This window comes from Tripterygium wilfordii, chromosome 12, assembly GCF_013401445.1.
Source record: "Tripterygium wilfordii isolate XIE 37 chromosome 12, ASM1340144v1, whole genome shotgun sequence".
Taxonomy (NCBI): domain Eukaryota; kingdom Viridiplantae; phylum Streptophyta; class Magnoliopsida; order Celastrales; family Celastraceae; genus Tripterygium; species Tripterygium wilfordii.
Window position 1 is genome coordinate 2,130,487 of NC_052243.1, and position 20,202 is coordinate 2,150,688.

The window sequence follows — 20,202 nt, forward strand, 5'->3', positions numbered from 1 at the left end:
GCTTCCAGGTATAAGAAAGGTATTGGTGCGGCGCGAGAGCTAATAATTATCAAGGTTTTGAAAACCGGACCGGACCGGCCGGTCGGACCGGTCCAACCGGTGACCGGCCACTTGTCCGGTCCGGTTGAGGTGCCAAAACCGGTAATTGGTGAACCGGGACATTTCCGGTTGAACCGGCCGGTTCTTCGGTTGAACCGGTCAGAACCGGGCCGGTTATTACCGGTTCGGTCATTTATTAAAGTTAATAAAATATTTTTGAAATTTTGTTATTTGTAGGGTTTGAACTCATGACCTTTGTTCATTAAAAAATGCTTTAACCACTAGGCTATGAGATTTTTTTTGTTTAAAATGGTACTTTATTTGAATATATTGTATTTTTATGAAGTTTTCTTACATATTATATGCATATAATATAAATATATATATAAATAATTCATTATGTTAAAACCGGTTCAAACCCGGTTCGAACCCCGGTTAAACCTTTGAACCGTGAACCGAAGAATTTTCCGGTTTAATGACCGGTCCGGTTTTAAAAACCTTGATAATTATCACTCACAAGACAAACAATAGGAGAAGCTAATTAGGAAAACTCATTGGGAAGTAACTAGAAGAGGAATGATCTGAGTCCGAGTAAGGGAGGTTGGTTTTTCTCAACGATTTGTTCTTTCAGCTCTTCCATTGAATCTAAGTGTGATCCGGATTCCATTCTCGTCTTCTTTGCAGACGTCTTTGCCACCGCGTTCTTCACCTGTTTTCCGAAATTACTAGTTGCGATCTACGATTTGGCTGTAAGGGTTTTTGCGATTTCTCTTTCTACTTTGGTAATTTTGATTAATCTAGGGCTTTTCTTCGTTTTCTATTCTCTTTGATATTGAAGGTGGTTAGATTGGAGTTTTTGTTTCTAGATTTGGCTTGGTTTAGGCTAGAGTAATTTTGAGATACAAGGGGCGTTGGCATGTACCAATAAAGTTGTTTGGGTTTTTGTGTTTTCTCGTTTTTTTTTTTTTTGGAATTTTGATGAATGGTTTCTATTAGGGTTTGCCTTTCCTATACGTTTGTGAGTTTATGATTTGTTTTTGCTTTTCAATCTCTCTTTGTTTTTTTGTTCCGACAATCTGTTATGATATTTGAAGGTGCGTGAGTTGGAGTTTTTGTTTTGAGATTGGCGTGGCTTTGCTTTATTTTGTTTGGTGTGGCTTGGTTTGGTTTAGGCAAGGGTGATTCCTTGCATGAACAAAACTGAGAATTTCATTCTGCAAAAAACATGCAAAGCCGTGGTCCAATAAAACTGTTTGGATTTTTTTCTCTTTGTATTCAGTATTTTGATAATCGGGTTTTTTTCAGTGTTCCACTTATTATTTTTCTCTTTTTTTTTACCTTTTGAGTTTTTGCTTTCTGTTTAATTTTTTTTCTCTGTTTTTGTGTTCTGAAAATATGTTTATGATATTTGAATGTGTGTAAGTTGGAGTTTATGTTTTGAGATTGGCTTGGCTTTGCTTAAATTTTTTTCTGCCTTTTCTTTTTCTGTACCTTTTAAGTTTTAGCTTTCTGTTTAAATTTTTTTCTCTATGATTTTCTGTTCCAACAATCTACTTATGATATTTGAAGGTGCGTAAGTTGGAGTTTCTGTTTTGAGATTGGCTTGGCTTTGCTTTATTTTGTTTGGTGGGGCTTGGTTTGGTTGAGGCAAGGGTGATTCCTTGCATGAACAAAACTGAGAATTTCATTCTGCAAAAAAAATGCATAGCTGTGGTCCAATTAAACTGTTTGGGTTTATTTTCTCGTTGTATTCACTATTTTGATAATCGAGTTTTTTTCAGTGTTCCACTTTTTTTTTTCTTTCCTTCTTTCTTTTACCTTTTGAGTTTTAGCTTTCTGTTTAATTTTTTTCTCTCTGTTTTTTTGTTCTGAAAATATGTTTATGATATTTGAATGTGTGTAAGTTGGAGTTTATGTTTTGAGATTGGCTTGGCTTTGTTTTATTTTGTTTGGTGTGGCTTGGTTTGGTTTAGGCAAGGATGATTCCTTGCATGAACAAAACTGAGAAATTCATTTTGCAAAAAACATGCAAAGCCATGGTCCAATAAAAACTGTTTGAGTTTTCTGTCTTTGTATTCAGAATTTTGATAATCAGGTTTTTTTAGTGTTCTGCCTTTTCTTTTTCTGAACCTTTTAAGTTTTAGCTTTCTTTTTAAATTTTTTTCTCTATGATTTTTTGTTTTGACAATCTACTTATGATATTTGAAGGTGTGTACGTTGGAGTTTTTGTTTTGAGATTGGCTTGGCTTTGCTTTATTTTGTTTGGTGGGGCTTGGTTTTGTTTAGGCAAGGGTGATTCCTTGCATGAACAAAACTGAGAATTTCATTCTGCAAAAAAATGCAAAGCTGTGGTCCAATAAAACTGTTTGGGTTTTTTCTTCTTCTTTGTATTCAGTATTTTGATAATCGGGTTTTTTTCAGCGTTCCACTTATTCTTTTCTTTTTTTTTTTTACCTTTTGAGTTTTAGCTTTCTGTTTAATTTTTTTTCTCTCTGTTTTTTTTGTTCTGAAAATATGTTTATGATATTTGAATGTGTGTAAGTTGGAGTTTATGTTTTGAGATTGGCTTGGCTTTGCTGTGTTATTTTGTTTGGTGGGGCTTGGTTTGGTTTAGGCAAGGGTGATTCCTTGCATGAACAAAACTGAGAATTTCATTCTGCAAAAAACATGCAAAGCCGTGGTCCTATAAAACTGTTTGGGTTTTTGGGGTTTTCTCTCTCTCTTTGTATTCAGAATTTTGATTATTGGGTTTTTGAGTTCCGCTTTTCTTTCTTATTTTTGTACCTTTTGAGTTTTAACTTTCTGTTAATTTTTTCATCTGTTTTTGTTACAAGGATCTGTTTTTGATATATTAGAAGGTGCGCAAATTGGAGTTTCTGTTTTGAGATATGCATGGCTTTGCTTTATTTTGTTTGTCGTGGCTTGGTTTGGTTTAGGCAACGGTGGTTCCTTGCATGAATAAAACTGAGAATTTCATTCTGCAAAAAACATGCAAAGCCGTGGTCCAATAAAACTGTTTGGGTTTTTGGAATTTTTTCTCTTTGTATTCAGAATTTTGATAATTGGATTTTTTTTAGTGCTCCACTTTTCTTTTTCTTTTTTTTTTGTACCTTTTGAGTTTTAATCTGTTTAATTTTTTTCTCTGTTTTTTTTGTCATCACAATCTGTTTATGATATTTGAAGGTGCGTAAGTTGGAGTTTCTGTTTTGGGATTGGCTTGGCTTTGCTTTATTTTGTTTGGTGTGGCTTGGTTTGGTTTAGGCAACGGTGGTTCCTTGCGTGAATAAAACTGAGAATTTCATTATGCAAAAATCAAGCAAAGCCGTGGTCCAATAAAACTATTTGGGTTTTGGGTATCTTTTTTCCTCTTTGTATTCAGAATTTTCATAATCAGGTTTTTTTAGTGTTCTGCTTTTTTTTTTTTTTTTTGGTACCTTTTGAGTTTTAACTTTCTGTTTAAATTAATTTTTTTTCTCTCTGTTTTCTTCTATTCCTGACAGTCAGTTTATGATATTGAAGGTGCTTGCTTAAGTTCGAGTTTTTGTTTTGAGATTGTCTCGTCTTTGCTTGGTTTTGTTTGGTATGGTTTGGCTTGGTTTATGTAAGGGTGGTTCGTTGCATGAACAAAATTGAGAATTTCATTCTTCCAAAAACATGTGAAGCCGCTGTCACAAAACTAATAAAACTGCTTGGGTTTTTGTGTTTTTTTTTCTCTTTGTATTTGGAATTTTTATAGTCAGGTTTTTTTGTACTTCTGTGAGCTTTAGGTTTCTTTTTGATATGTATTTTATCTTCCTCTGTTTTTTTATATTAACCGTTAGTTAATGATATTTGAAGTCTGTTTCGATATTGGCTTAGCTTAGCTTTATTTTCTTTGGTGTGGCTTGGTTTGGTTTAGGGTGGGTGGTTCCTTGCATGAATAAAACTGTGAATTTCATTCTGCAAAAACATGCAAAGTCTTTTTCATGAAACCAATAAAATTGTTGGCTTGACTTGGTTTGGTTTGGTGTGGCTTGACTTTGTTTAGGCAAGAGTGGTTGTTTGCATGAACAAAACTGAAAATTGCGTTCTGCCAAAAACATATGAAGGCCGCTGTCACAAAACCAATAAAACTGTTTGGGCTTTTGTATTTTCTCTTTGTATTTGGAATTTTGATACTAATGTTTCTTGATGTCTGCCATTTTTTGAACTTCTGTGAGTTTTATCTTTCTTTGTTATTTGTATTTTATCTCTCTCTGTTTTTTTATTACTGACAGTTAGTTTATGATATTTGAAGGTGGTTAAGTTGGAGTTTTTGTTTCAGACATTGACTTGGCTTTATTTTGTTCGGTGTGGCTTGGTTTGGTTTAGGCAAGGATGATTCCTTGGATAAATAACACTGAGGATTTCATTCTGGTAAAAACATGCGAACCAAATTTACGAAACCAGTAAAGTTGTATGGGTTTTTGTGTTTTCTCTGTTTATTTTTGGAACTTTGATAATCGGGTTTAGTCTAGGCTAGGAGTGCTGTGCTGTGGTGTGGGCTTGGCTGGGTTTTAATCTAGGGTTCCTTACCTGAGTAACACTGAGAATTTATTGATCTAAAAAAACGTATAGGTGCTATTGTTTTGATTTACTACAGCACTTTATATTGAATACTGTTGGAATTATTTGAAACAAAGAAAACTCTGTTAACAACTCTGCAGTACCATATTGGGTTAAAGACTGTTGAGGGAGGAGCAATCAGTCTTGATTGTATGGTGTTCAAATGAAATTTTGTTGAAGAAAGTGGGTCATAGTACAAAATTGGTTTTTAAAGACTGTTGAGGGAGGCAATCAGTCTTAATTGAGTGGTGTTCCAGTGAAGTTTTGCTGAATAAAGTGGGCCATAAAGTTTTGTCCTTAATGATCTTCCTTCCACTTTGTTTTCAGTTTTCACTTCCTGATATCTTTAGTCACTTGTCTCAATTGCCCCAAGCGCATCTTTTATTTGTAATCTTCACTTCTGTTTTTTCAGTTAATTGTGCTGCTTTTGATGGAAGACTAATGTCTTATTCCTTTCACACTTTTTGTTTTTTCAGTTAATTGTGTTGCTTTTGACGAAAGACTAATGTCTTATTCCTTTCACACTCTTGTTTTTTCAGTTAATTATGTTGCTTTTGACGGAAGACTAATGTCTTATTCCTTTGACTACTTTATTTTTCGAAAGTTTGCGACTTTGCTTGAATGATTAGAGACTTGGATGATCTGAATAATGCACTATGTGCGAAGAATATAGATAATTGGCAACCAAGTGCTATCTTGGGAAGATTACACCAAAGCTCTGTCCTGTTACTCCCAGGTATGATAAAAGTCAATTCTTTAGTCACTTGTCTCAATTGCCCGAAGCGCGTCTTTTATTTGTAATCTTCACTTCTGTTTTTTCTGTTAATTGTGCTGCTTTTGATGGAAGACTAATGTCTTATTCCTTTCACTCTTTTGTTTTTTCAGTGAATTGTGTTGCTTTTGATGGAAGACTAATGTCTTATTCCTTTGACTACTTTATTTTTTGAAAGTTTGTGACTTCGCTTGAATGATTAGAGACTTGGATGATCCGAATAATGCACTATGTGCGAAGAATATAGATAATTGGCAACCAGTGCTATCTTGGGAAGATTACACCAAAGCTCTGTGCTGTTACTCCCAGTTATGATAAAAGTCATTCTCAACACTCTCTTAGTACAATGGTACATTGGTGTCTTTTGTTTGTAGCCAGGGCTATCTCGGGAAGATTACACCAAAGCTCTGTGCTGTGTTACTCCCAGCCTCCCAGGTATGATAAAGTCATTATCAACACTCACTTAGGACATTGGTGTCTTTCTTACAAACAAATCGTGACATGATTTTCACGCTTTCTCCACATCATAATAATAGGCACTATGCCTTGTTCTATCTTCTGTAAATGAATAGTTGGTCTCCATTGCTGGTTGTGTCAAGTTCTTGTTTTACTCGTAGAGACTGCTGTTACCAATACCGAGCAGATAAAAGAACCAACGGTTGAATTGCGTTTCTAAAAGATGACTGGTTCTTTTGTGCGGGTTAGATGTACACTGTAACGGCTACATAAAACATATCATACCAGCTGTATAGACCAAAATTAATGGGACCCAAAAAAGAAGAATCACTAGTCCCTTTAAAATTTGGGCCCCCGAACTTCTTATACTGGCCCATTCAAAAACATATCATCATCTCTGGTCTCTGCTTAATTTCAAATTAGAGGATGCGTAATTCTGTCTATAAACTTGGTAATGTTGATATCGCGATCATCACTTTTGCAGTTGAGATTCAATCATCATATGTAGCCGTTGCAATGATTTTAAGTTCTTAACTCTCTCGTTTGCGAAATAAAATTTTGAACTGTGTTGTGAATTTTGCTTCTCATGTGAGTTTGGTGTCTTAGTGGTCTTTGTTCTTCTCCTTTTTGTGTGCTTCTTTGAATTTGGTGTTTGCTATGGGTTCGATTTGCGGACTCTATTTAAAGTTTCAAATTTTTACCAGTTTTCTCATTTATTTTTGATGATTTCATTGAATCCTATGTGTTTCTTCTGGCCAGGTTTCTTCACTTCGTGGAGAGAATTCTGCAGCTGTTGTGCTTCTGCGCTTCCCCTTCCAGCTTTGGTTTGTGCTTCAATGAGTTTGGGCTTTGTAATTCGTTTGTTCCATGCCATGACAATAAATAATGGAGCGATTTCAGCTTTTAGAGCTCACTAATTTTGTTCTTAAGTTCCATCTGGATTACTTTAATGATTCTGCAACCTCTCTGAGTGCTTGCTTTTTTCTTCTTCTTTTTAATATTTTATTTTTGATTATTGCTTTTCTGATTTGGGTTTGTAACCAATTTTGATTCTTATAATACTGTGGGGACAAAAACTCAACTTAATTCAATGCTTGATTTAGGGTTATCTTTTCTTTTGTTCGGTGCCGCGGGGGATGGAGGATGGTGGCCTATGAGAGGAGGCGTGGAGCAAATCGGGAAAGCCCTTAGCCAGAGGAGCTACCACGACCTGGCTCTTATGGTCAGTGACTTCCTCGAGAACATAGGCGGTTGCAAAGCTGAATAGTGATTCAAGATTTTCTGATCTCTCTCACCAAGGGGACAAACTCTCGGTAATTAAACCGTTCATCAACTCCTCTCTCTCTTTAAATTCTTTGCTTTAATAGCTTTGAATTAATGTGGTTTAAAATTATTATTTTTTAATTTGTGATAAACTTGAGGTAGAATTTCCAAAGACGTTCATTGTCATTTTTTATTATCTCTTACAACTGGTTTTGTTTCAGTCATTATTATCAGGCAATCGCTGACTTTTGGAAGATTTCGTGAACAGTTGTTCGTGTGGTTAGTGGCCGAATTTGGAATTGTTTCGCTTCTCTCTTGCAGTTCCTCCTCCTCAAAAACTTCTGCCTTTTTTAAAAATTGGGTATAGTTCACGTCTTTTTGGAGGTATGTTTGTGTTGACAGTGATGTATTGTGCCAAACAGTGCGCAATCAATTTTATTTTGTTTCATGGTGTTGCGTGACTGTCGTTGCTGCGTCTATCTATTGACTTCATCCGGGTGTTTCCATTATCTATTATTTTGTTGGATCAATTGCTCCCCCTTTTCATTAATTTTTTGCTGTCTGATTCCTTGCCTATAAAATTTAGGGTTGGATTGGTTATTTGTTTGTGCAGCTGATTTTGGATGGCTTTTACAGCTTTGGTGAGACCATAATCAATGTTTGATCGTGCTGGCTATGTAATTAAAATAAATAGGTGGGTAGAGCTGCTGGTACTAGATGGGAATTGATGTTAGCTGCTGTGAGTAATTATCAAAAATTGATATTTATCCCATTTTTATTTATTTAATATACACTGTGAAATTATTCAACCTTTATTGAGCTTTCAGTATGAAGCTCTCCTTATGCTGGGAAAGTATAGAAGAAAAGAAGTAATTACAATAAGAATATGGAAGCTTACAATGAATGGTACTTATTGAAATTGAAATATCTCTTTGCAATCATGGATGTTTACAGTATTTTTTTTGTGGGGATTACAACTTTTACTTCTTTTAAAAGGAAGATGAAGAGGAAACTGGAGAGGTTTTTGTTTATTCAATAACTTGCAATGTTTATTTCTTTTCGTCACCTTTTCACTCCTTCAATAAATGGTTCAAGGACTGGTAGTGAGTCATAGGTGGGATTATGAAGCAATTTATTATAAACTGCTCAAAATATGGTTAATTTACCCTTTAGGTTTAATATTATCGCATGGTAGTTTGACAGTCTGCCTCTTAGACTAGCTTAGGACAAAAAGAAGGGGTTAGTTTCTGCATCTTCCTGGTGTTTCGTCTGGATCTGTGCTCGACCCGAAAAGCAAACCCTAATTGCGAAGAAACGGAACCAAAAACCTTAATCGACAGATGGATTAGAGAATTAAGTTTATTTGGACTATGCCAATTTTTTGGACTATGCACCTATCTCTTCTATGCAGGTCTTGGCCATGGTTTAGGGGTCTGTGTTACTGTCTCTGTGAGGCGTGTTCAACTGCTGAGGTAGCTCTGTCCGATATCAAACTTTTTGTTCAGCCTGTGTCCTTCAAAGTCAGAATGTTCTATTGTTTTTTGAATAAAACTTTTTTATGCAAACACCATTGGATTTGCATGTTAAACTTTGTCGCTGTAGGTTAAGGCCTTAAAATTGGTTGTTCACACTTCACAGCAAGAAAAGAGGGTATTTTCTGCTTCTTTTTCCAATTTATTATTTCTCATGTGATTTGGCTTTCTTCTTCATCATCTTTTTCACATCTCTTTCAGATATAATTATGAAATCTGCAACAATATGCATCTCTTTGAGATATAATTATGAAATTTGTAATAATGGTGTGCTCCCATTTAGCTTCCAAAGAGTAAAAAATGATGAAATTATTGATCTTCCGCCACAAAGCGTGGGTGATGACCTAGTCCTAGTATATATTATAATCAAATCTATTTGCAGATAATGTTTTGGTTTTCACTATTTTTTTCTAAACATAAGTTGGAGTTGCTTATGCAATTCATCTTTGCCAATGAAAATGTTCCAAGACAAGCCAAATGCCCATGCATCAAATGCCTATGCATGTCTCTCAATTTGTTAAAGTATGAAAATCTTCAAACTTCTATTTTGATTTTGCTCATTAATAGATCTTTGATCATCTTTGGGTGTTCTGTCTTTTATCATATTTGGGTGTTCTGATCTGATTGGTATCAATCATTTTTTGGATTGAGTTCCAGGATATGTTGCCTTTATTGCATTATACTGGGATGGAGCTTAAGTCTTCTTGTTATGACTTTGATATTCTGTTTATTGTATGCTATGTTCATGTTTTTGCTGCTTTTATAGATCACTTGCATCTAGTCATCCCAATTGTGTGGAAAAGAATATTGCACATATATAGATTTTGATATAGATGAAGAAATTAACTCTAGGTCATGTTTTTGCTGCTTTTATAGATCACTTGCATCTAGCTATATGCTTTTATGCACAAGAATATTGCATATATATAGATTTTGATATAGATGAAGAAATTAACTCTTAGTGAATTCTGGCCACATCAGGACTTTCCATAATTGGTTCAAGACCTTTTTAGTTGACGGTAATTTTTTGCAGATATATATTATGCTAATGAGTGTCTAGTTTTTGCCGGAGATAATTAGGTTTAAGTATATATACATGATGAAACTGTTGAGTCGATAACCAGATTATTAGTTTTTGACTTAAAGGTAGCTGATCGTTTGCCCATTAGATACCATGCCTCGTGCATTTTGAACTGTTAAAGTCTAGCAGATCCTACTAGTCCTACAGCCATGCCCCTTTTTCTCTTTTGTGAAGGGTAAGATAAAAATTATTTTCATCACTTTTTCCTTTGCACTTTTTTTTTTTTCTGGTTCAATTATTATATAGAGAATTGTCTCACAACATACATGTGATGTACTTGTCTGAAATTATAAAAATGAAGCAAATATGTTATTTGGTACCGTGGATAATTCATAATAGATCTTACTGCACTAGGTACGAATTTCTCGTCTCCATTTCTTCTCTCTTCTTCTATTGCATTCATTCTTTTTCTTCAATTCGGTTTGTTACTTCAATAAAGTTGAACTGTATAGAGAATTGTCCTATCATATTCCTGACTAGGCTGACTTCTTATCTGGAAAACTGTTTTGCACAAAGTACAGGTACCATACTCTGCCCCTACATGTTTTCCCTTTCATTAGTTTTTTCCTTCTATTCATTACTTATGTTAATCCAGTTGAATTGATTTATGTAGAATACACTTGTCGTACTTCTAAAGGTCTTACAATGCATGTAATGAATACCAATTTGATGCAACCTGACCCACAGTCATAGTGAATCGACAACTAAAGATATAATTTTTAACACATACAACAGCTACTTATAAAAAACACAACAAAAAACATAATAAAATAAGAAACCGAAGTCATTTTTTAATACAGCACAGAGCCTCTGCAAATATTCAAAGCTCAAAAAAAATCTCAACACTAAAGTATCATCAAGAAAATCTCAACTCTAAAGTATCTGCAACGTGCAACAATCCATGAGCATAACTAGTAGACAAACAAATCTCAAGTTTAACTACAAGTACAACCATGTTGGTTACAAATAGTTGATAATGGAAGAAAAAAATATATCCTTGGGCAAGTGTTGGCTTGCATTCATGTTCATATTCTCTCTCCATTGATATTTTATGGTTGCATAAATGATGTTGTGTGCTACTGTGTTTGTTGGTTTCAGGTAGCTTGGATGGTTGATCTTGTGAAGCTTGTTCTTTGGACTCTAGTTTAGATTTTTTATGAATTAATTTGTTTTGCAAGTTACATTATTGCACGTTAAGTTCTCTCTGCTTTGGATTTATAGTTAATTAGTTTAGGTTAAATGCTGGGTCCATATGCGAAAGCTCTTACCTCCATTGGAAAGCTTCAGATTCAAAGAAGAAAGTTATCGTTATTCTCGTACAGACACCACAAGCACATTTCCCTTACTTTTGTTCCTTTCTTCTTCTTCTTCTGGTTTGTTCAATTTATGTTTTTTTCACTGTTCATTGCTATTTAGGCACATAATTCCTTTAACTTTACCCCTGTTTGTTCTCAGAGCGTTAAATAAAATATTTGTGTTTTGCAAAACTAATATATTGAATCTGTGGTATCAGCATAAACACTCTGATGGGGTTACTAAAAAATAAGAACTCTGACGCACCTAGTTGATATTGCTTTTACTCTTCCTTTGCTTTTTGTTATTCATTTTTTTCTCTCTTTTATCCATTTCTTTTTGGTTGTAGGGTACCTGGAGCTAATCAAATTGGGATGATTGTGCCATTGTATGCCATGATTTTTATCTGAAATCATGGGGAAAAAAGTACATAGATTCTTTCTTTGTAATACTAATATGCAAGTTATGGTAGTATTCTACGTAACAAATATGACTTCATCGGTTACGGAGGTACATATTTCCTGACTCCTTTTAGTTCTTTCATTTGAGCTGTTGCAATTTTTTTAACTCCATCCATTTTGGTATGTTAATCCAGTTGAACTACTCGTATTTTCCTACAAATATATACATGTCAGACTTCTTGGCTCCAATCATAGTGGTGAAGCAAATATATTTTCACAACTAATTTTTAAAAACCATAGTAAAGGGACTATAGCAAGTCTATTTTTTCCTTATGTCTGCACAATATATATTTAGAAGGTTATAGGTTCTCGGATTGAGTTAAGTCTCAAAAACTGATTATAACTAGCAATGCACTGTAATACAAAATCTTTTTCTGCTACCTTGCAATGCAAATATGCAATGTTGAATTTTTCTGGTTTGCCTTAGAGCTCATTATGGTGTCTAGATTCGATATCAAAGGCGGTATCTATTTTATTCGGAACTCTTTTTCTGCCATGCTTGCAATGCAAGGTTAAAAATCATTTTTCTTGTTTGCTGGACTGCTATTTGTGCTGCTCCATTATCATGGGATTCAGCAGGTTCTTGCATACTTATTCTATAATTTAATATAAATTGATTCTCTGCAGTAACGGCTCAATGGTTTGTTTCTGCAAAATCACCTCCGAAGCAAATAATGGAGTGCCATTACATTCATGGTATCCTTTGCTGAATATAGATGCTTCTTTGGTCTTGTGGTCTTGCAGTGCAGTGCATGATGTGGTGGTTTGTTTATGTCTCATTTTCCATTTGTTTCTGAAACCAATATTTACACCGAGTTAGTTGCAGTTAAGATCATATTGTCTTACACCGATAAAATATATAAATCTTGGACCTTCGAGATGTGGCAGTGCGTTAAAAGATTAAGTTGATTCTTTCTTACACTGGCTAGCTGTATTGAAGATGAGATTATGTTTTTTTTATCGGTATGCTTTTTATTTGTGTTATAAACTGGAGTTCTGTACTTCAATTCTCTTCCATTGGGTTTCGATTCTGCTTTCGCTCTATAATCAGTTTCTGTCGATCCATTATGTTTTAAGTTATTTTCTACTTAATTAATGATTTGAGTTCGTGGATATCCTTTCTTTTGTGGGGGGTAAAGAGGGACTATTGCTTCAGATATGACTTCTTTTTTCCCTGAAGAATTTAAATTTTGTTATTGCTCATCAATAGATCTTTTATCATCTTTGGGCGTTCTGCCTTTTATCATCTCTAGGTGTTTTGATCTGATTGGTATCTATCGTTTTTTCGGATCAAGTTTCAGGATATGTTGCCTTTATTGCATTATAATGGGATGAAGCTCAAGTCTTCTTGTTATGACTTTGATTTTCTGTTTATTGTATGCTCTGTCTTGTTTTTCCTGCTTTTTTATAGATCACTTGCATCTAGCTATCTGGGTTTTTTTAGAGATTTTTGGAAATTGTTGGTTGCATATAGCCTTGGATGATTGATCTTGTGAAGCTTTCCTTCCGGCTCTAGTTTGGATATTCTCTCATCTTCAATTCCTAAAGTTTGTTGTGTGTTTTCAGGTGCTTCAGATATTCGGAATCTTTAATATATCAAACTTTAGGAATGCAAAATTAATTTATACCTGTATCAAGCCTCATCTTTGCTTTTGACTTTGCCACATTTGATCAGTGGTTTGACTGAAAAGATTAAAAAAAAGAAAAGAAAAATCCATGACACAAACCATCGAAAGTTTCAACATTTTTGAGAAAAGTTGTAATCTTTAGAAGAATTGTGTAGGGAGATTGGGTGTTTCAATGGCCCTCAATACCAAATACAAAAATGTGGCTTCTTCACGGGCTGCTTTTGATCTGATTCTAGATACCAAAATACATATTTCGGCGGCGGCGGCGGCATTGCTTTTGCCTTTGCCATGGCCCATGGCTCCTTTTTTGGGCCAACTGTTCACTGGGTTTTTGTTTTTTTCCCTCTTTTTAATTCTTGATTAAAGGATGAAGATTGAAAGGGGAATACAAACAACGTCCCAACAAATAGATGAAGAGCCGCATTTAACCATCCAACTCTTGACGTCCGCAAGAGTTGTATGTATCTGTCAGACCCCACAAACATTTCAAACCTACCTTTCCCGACTTCATTGCGGGGACAGATAGTGTTGTCATAAAATCAGATTTTTAGTTGTGCCTACCCTAATTTAAATTGGGTTTTTATTCCATTTATTTATTCATATTTAAATAAATATTCCACGTTTTGTTAATTAGATACTGATTTGAATATATAAATATTTAATAAACACGTCATATTAGCAGACCCAGAACCGTTGTGACGCTTAATCCCATCCCATCTTTAAAGGTGGTTCATTGCATACTTCGTTCCCTGTCCGTTCATTGCACCAAACCAAAACCAATTGCTGCATCATGGACCAGTCGCTTCCTCTCCTCCACCATCAGCAGTGGTGGCGCCGTAACCTCCGACTCAGAACCTCTGTTTGGTCCGAGCTCTCTGGTGCTGTCGGCGACCTCGGCACATTCATTCCCATAGTCCTGGCACTCACTCTGGTCTCCAACTTGGACCTCTCCACCACTTTAATCTTTACTTCCCTCTACAACATCGCGACCGGAATCCTCTTCGGTGTCCCCATGCCTGTCCAGCCCATGAAATCAATTGCCGCCGTCGCAATCTCCGAGTCTCCTCACCTCACTCCTTCCCAGATTGCCGCCGCAGGCGCCTCTACCGCGGCAACCCTCCTCATCCTCGGCGCCACCGGACTCATGTCATTTTTTTACAAATTCATCCCTCTCCCTGTCGTTCGTGGTGTCCAGCTCTCCCAAGGTCTCTCCTTTGCCTTCTCCGCCATCAAGTATATTCGAAATAATCAGGATTTCACTGTGTCCAAGTCAACGGGTCCTCGCTCTTGGCTTGGGCTTGATGGGCTAATTCTGGCTCTCTCTTGTATTCTGTTTTTAGTACTTACCACTGGTTCTGGCGATCATAACGATACAATTAATGATGAAGGTTGTAGTAATACGAACTCTCGCGGGGGCCGAATCAATAGAAGATTTCGGATTCTTTCAGCAATTCCTGCTGCTCTTTTGGTGTTCTTACTTGGGTTATTCTTGTGCTTCATTCGTGATCCGTCAATAATCAATGAAATCAAATTAGGCCCTTCGAAGATACATGTGCTAAAGATAACATGGGAGGATTGGAAAATTGGGTTTCTTCGGGCTGCAATCCCACAAATCCCACTATCAATCCTGAATTCAGTTATTGCAGTGTGTAAATTGTCAGGTGATTTGTTTCCCGATCGCGAGTCATCAGCTACGAAGGTGTCAATCAGTGTCGGTGTAATGAATTTGGTGGGTTGCTGGTTTGGGGCAATGCCAGTGTGCCATGGTGCAGGTGGGTTAGCTGGGCAGTACAGGTTTGGTGCAAGGAGTGGTGCATCAGTGGTTTTCCTTGGGATAGGAAAGTTGGTTATTGGATTGGTGTTTGGGAATTCTTTTGTGAGGATTTTGAATGAATTTCCAATTGGGATTCTTGGGGTGCTTCTGTTGTTTGCTGGGATTGAATTAGCCATGGCATCAAGAGATATGAATTCAAAAGAAGAATCATTTGTGATGTTGGTTTGTGCTGCTGTTTCACTGACTGGGTCTAGTGCTGCATTGGGGTTTGGGTGTGGGATTTTGCTATTTTTATTGCTCAAGTTGAGAAGTTTGGATTGCTCTAACTGGGGATTCTTCAAGTTCAAGTCTCAACCTGCTGTTGATGTAGAAACTAGGCTCATTCCTTAAAAGACATGTTGCAAGAAAGTGCTTGCCATGGAAGATTGGAAGTGCAATAAAATTTGGCAATTGATTAGGTTTAGCCATGTGAGAGGTCCTTGTCATCTTATCAAAGTCTTGCTCTCTTTGAAGTCAAAAAATATCTGGCCAGAAATGCCTGCGATGATTATGTTTATTGATGGTTGCAGTGTATGTAATATCTGTAATTCTATTTTCAATTTAGTATAATACTGCTCATAGTTCAGAATCAGCAGCAGGAGTAAGAAATTTGATGCTGCTGAAGCTCATACTACAAGGGAACCAGAGTTTGGTGAAGAAAGTAATCAAAGCTGGCATGAAAAATGTACTCTGTCATGACAGAAAAATTAAGAGTGGTGCAACAGGCCTTAATGCTCAACTCATTGTGTGTTCTTCAAGTAGAATCCTATGAACAATTATATAATTGCAGATTCCATAAATAATAAACACTGGTTATACTGGAATCGAAGACTTCTTGAAGACTTCCCTTTTTTTAGAGTCTTAGCATTTGTTTCAAGAGTTTTGCCATAAAAAAAAATTTTCAAGTTTTTCTTTTCATTGACATTTTGTTTTTGGAAAAACAGAGATGTAAAAACTAAAAACCTTGCTCAGAGAAAAAAAAGAAAAAAGAAAGGGGAATATTTTATAAATTTAATTTGACCTAAAATTTGGCGGAGTAGTAGCAAATTGTTTTTACCAAAACATCAGCCACCCAATTAGCCAAAGATAAAACTGTCAGTATATCATAATTAGCTGGACAATTGGGTTTTAAATTTACAAGTTTATTGTCCGAATTAGGAAAAAATAATAAATATCATTTGATACCCAAGTCAAGTCTACCCCCAAACCACCTTCAAAGACTTCGACTTCACTTTTACTTGACTTGCACACCTCGGATCCAAACTCTCTCTCATTCTCACACTGGTTTGTGACTTCAAACAGAATCCCTGCAGAAAGATCAAGCACTGTCGATTATCAGGTCAGGATTTTCCTCTGCGTCGATAGAATTTGATCAATCGAACTTGAGTTTGATCTTTGTAATTTTGGTGTTGCTTCTGAACCGATTTTCGATGATTAATGATGATTGTATGTGATTGTTTAGGTGGGTAAGTGCCAAAAATTGCAGCTTTCGTCTTCTATGTTATGTTCGAGAGAGTTGATGTGATTTTTAACTTGTGGGTTGCTGATACATCCTTGCTGAAATAGATAGTTTTCGAGATCTGGAAACATGGAGAGTGTGTCTCTGGCTATGCTTCTTTTGATGTGTTGTGGGTCATTGACATTGGGGTCATCAAATCCGTATGTCATTAGAAGTTTGGATTTTGCGACTCCAGTGGCCGAATCCGAATCCTCTAAGACCTACGAGTATGAGAGAATAGATGAAGTCAAGAAGCATTGTGCTTTTGTTCTATCTTTTGCCACTGAATTGAAACCTGATAATAATAGGGTTCATAGGATCAGAGAAGAACTCAAGTTTGGGAATGGGGATTGGAATCAAGACGTAGGCAACGCGCCTATTATGCCTTTCAATGACAGAGACATACCAAATAGCTTGTCCCTAAGCCATTTGAACATAGTTTCTTTATGGGTCACTGATGTTGACATTGCTCATCAATCTAAGCAGTCTGTAAGTGTGAGTGGGGTTTTGGCCATAGGCAGAACAAGGGACATTTCAGATGCAGAAAGACCGTATGGGGAAAACCCGCAGTTTCAGATGTGGCCTGGCCATAGTCAACTAACAATATTGTTTGAGGGGATTTATGCTGAGACCAAAAAGAATGGTGGTGAAAGAGTGATGTGTATGTTAGGTAATGCAATGTTGCCATCCAGGGAGTCAGATGGAAGTGAACCATGGGGATGGATGAAGGCTTCCGGTTCCAATTACAGCCAGCCACCGCTTTCGCAAGATGATCAGATTCTTCTTGTTCTTCACTATCCCATGACCTTCACGTTGACGAGCAGGGCAATACAAGGGGAAATGAGAAGCTTGAATTCAAAATCAAACCTTAAGTACTTTGATAGCATTCACATTTTGTCACAGTTAGGCGATTCAGCAAAGTATGAGTTTCTTTCTAAGGCAATAGTTTCCAAAGCTTGTGATCCATATCCATCCCAAGATAACTTGACAAATGATGGCATTGAGATATATAAAGGAAATAGATTCTGTGAAATTCTTCAGCAAGTTACTCAGGGTGGAGCTTTCACTATTGTGCCAAACTGGAGATGCAATGGCACAGATGAATTCTGTAGTAAATTGGGTCCGTTCGCTTCAGATAAAGAAATTAGAGCAACTGATGGGAGCTTCAAAGATGTGCGACTTTTTATGCAGAATCTCAAGTGTGAGGAAGCACTTATACAGGGCAATGTTAGTTCTGCAAGAGTTGCTGCAATATTTCGAGCCTCCCCTCCATCTGCTAATGAGTATTCTGCTGGTTGGAGATCAGACCCAAGCAACATGACTGTTGCTGCTGAGGGACTCTGGAAGTCTTCTAGTGGTCAGCTTTGCATGATTGGTTGCCCTGGATTAGTTGATTCAGAAGGTAGTAGCTGTAATTCTCGTATTCTGTTGTATGTCCCACTTTCTTTTTCAATAAAACAAAGAAGCATAATTCTTGGGAGCTTTTCCAGCACTAATGATAGTGATGCATCATATTTCCCTTTATCATTTGAAAAGCTAGTGCAGCCGATGGAGTTGTGGAATTATTTCAGAAGCTCGCGTCCATATTATAGGTATTCAAAGTTAGAGAAAGCTGGGGTTCTGTTGGAAAAAGATGAGCCCTTCAGTTTTGGAACTGTCATCAAGAAGTCACTTCTGCAGTACCCCAAACTAGAAGACACGGAGTCATTCATGAACAGTCTTTCTCTTCTCTCAGAAGATTTGACACTCCACATTTCGGCAGTGCCTGATCCTTTGTCAAATTCTCGGACCAAAAGAGTCAATGTTCAAGTGGAGATTCTTTCAATTGGCCCATTGTTTGGGCGCTACTGGTCTTGGAATAACACATCAACCACAGAAGAGGATATTCCTTACCACACTGACATTCAATACACAGAGAAACAGCTTCTCATGAATGTATCAGCTCAACTGACACTTATTGGAGAAGGCTATCACAACTTTTCTGTGGTTTTTCTGGAGGGTCTTTATGATCCACATGTTGGCAAGATGTATCTAATTGGTTGCAGGGATGTTCGAGCCTCATGGAATATCTTATTTGAGAGCATGGGTCTTGAGGGAGGGCTGGATTGTCTTATTAATGTGGTTGTAGCTTACCCACCCACTACTGCTCGGTTGTTTGTCAATCCAAAAGCTAGGATTTCCATATCCAGCCAAAGAACTGAGGATGATCCCCTCTATTTTAAAACGATTAACCTCCAAACTTTTCCTATTATGTACAGGAAGCAGCGCGAAGACATTCTCTCTCACAGGGGTGTTGAAGGAATCCTTCGGACATTGACACTTTCTTTTGCAATTGCTTGCATTTCAAGCCAACTGTTTCACATCAAGCATAATTTGGATTCTGTTCCTTTCATCTCTCTTGTCATGCTAGGTGTCCAAGCTCTTGGGTATTGCGTTCCCTTGATTACAGGTGCAGAAGCTCTGTTCAAGAGAATGGCTTCTGAATCGTATGAAAGTTCATCATATGTTCTTGAGAAGAATCAGTGGATCCATATAATTGATTATGCAGTGAAGATTCTTGTAATGGTTTCATTTTTACTAACTCTAAGGCTTTGTCAGAAGGTGTGGAAATCTCGCATCAGGTTACTCACACGGACCCCTCTTGAACCGCACCGTATCCCAAGTGAAAAGTGGGTATTTCTTGGTACATTGACCATTCATGTTATCGGATATGTATTCGTTCTCATCATAAATGTGGCAAAAATCAGCCAGACATCACTTAGAACGGTATACATTGATCCAGCTGGTTATTCCCACAATGGGAAGGAATGGGAAATCGAGCTAGAGGAATATATGGGTCTTGTTCAGGACTTTTTCTTGCTCCCCCAGGTTATTGGAAATTTGCTGTGGCAGATTGATTGTAAGCCACTCAGAAAACTATATTTCATCGGGATCACAGTGGTCAGACTTCTACCTCATGTTTATGATTACATCAGAACTCCTTTTCCAAACCCTTACTTTGATGAGGATTATGAGTTTGTTAATCCCAATTTGGACTTCTTCTCTAAATTTGGGGATGTTGCCATACCTGCAACTGCAATTTTTCTTGCAGCTATAGTCTATATTCAACAGAGGTGGAGTTATTTGAAGCTGAGCCAGGCTCTTACATTTGGTCACTGTAGGCTGCTACCTATGGGTTCCAGAGGGTATGAGAGGTTGCCTTCCAAGTCATTTGAAGCTGAGCTTGTTTCTGGTGTCGATGGGAATGCAGCGCATGAGACAGGGCGTGACGATGAAGAATAACTTAAACTCCTTTTTAAACAACTTACGGAAAATCTTGCAGTAAACTTCACCAACAGAGATGTTGTGTCGCTAACGAGTTGCCAATATAGGATACTGTGGATTGTCTGTCAAACATCTTGGACATTGATGTATCTGTAGGAAATGAAATAATATTACCTTGTGTTGTGTGAAATTCACTGTAAGTGCAGTTTCTGTTTCTTTGAATACTTTTAAATCTTGTACTTTGATTTAGAAATGGATATCAGTTGAGAACATGTATAATTTTCATTGTCAATGTTCTAATGCATACCACTCCTATATCTATATGGGTTTATACAACTGTTATAGTTATGGCTGTATCAGAGGATGAATGGGCATAAAAATGACATGAAAATAACTGAGTTATTGTTTTCATTTGTCTTCCATATATAGTACTGCTAGGACAAAGAAGATAATCTTCTGCAGGTTGCTATTGAAATCCAGTGTCATAACTTTTGGCATTATCGTCTACTCCATGATTC

At 36.7% G+C, this 20,202-nt stretch overlaps 2 protein-coding genes and 1 long non-coding RNA gene across 10 annotated transcripts; all 3 read left to right on the forward strand.

Annotated features, from left to right (window-relative positions):
• Nucleotides 1–541: 541 nt before the first annotated feature.
• LOC120011051 lies at nt 542–9,340 on the forward strand. 8 transcript variants are annotated; one of them, XR_005470975.1, is made up of 6 exons: nt 542–639; nt 724–788; nt 6,955–7,164; nt 7,336–7,498; nt 7,751–7,853; nt 7,942–9,339. It is a non-coding gene; the product is annotated as an uncharacterized LOC120011051 (long non-coding RNA). The 8 variants fall into 8 exon arrangements; XR_005470972.1 differs by having other exon boundaries at nt 7,728–7,853; nt 7,942–9,337; XR_005470971.1 differs by having other exon boundaries at nt 7,728–7,808; nt 7,942–9,317.
• A 4,458-nt stretch (nt 9,341–13,798) lies between these two features.
• On the forward strand, nt 13,799–15,746 carry LOC120011049 (molybdate transporter 2). The gene has a single exon (XM_038862068.1). It carries the CDS (start codon nt 13,900–13,902, stop codon nt 15,271–15,273), a length of 1,374 nt encoding a protein of 457 aa, XP_038717996.1. The 5' UTR covers nt 13,799–13,899; the 3' UTR covers nt 15,274–15,746.
• A 355-nt stretch (nt 15,747–16,101) lies between these two features.
• LOC120011048 lies at nt 16,102–20,003 on the forward strand. The gene is made up of 2 exons (XM_038862067.1): nt 16,102–16,261; nt 16,385–20,003. The coding sequence occupies exon 2, from the start codon at nt 16,511–16,513 to the stop codon at nt 19,700–19,702; it is 3,192 nt and encodes a 1,063-aa protein (XP_038717995.1). The 5' UTR covers nt 16,102–16,261; nt 16,385–16,510; the 3' UTR covers nt 19,703–20,003.
• The last annotated feature ends 199 nt before the right edge of the window (nt 20,004–20,202 follow it).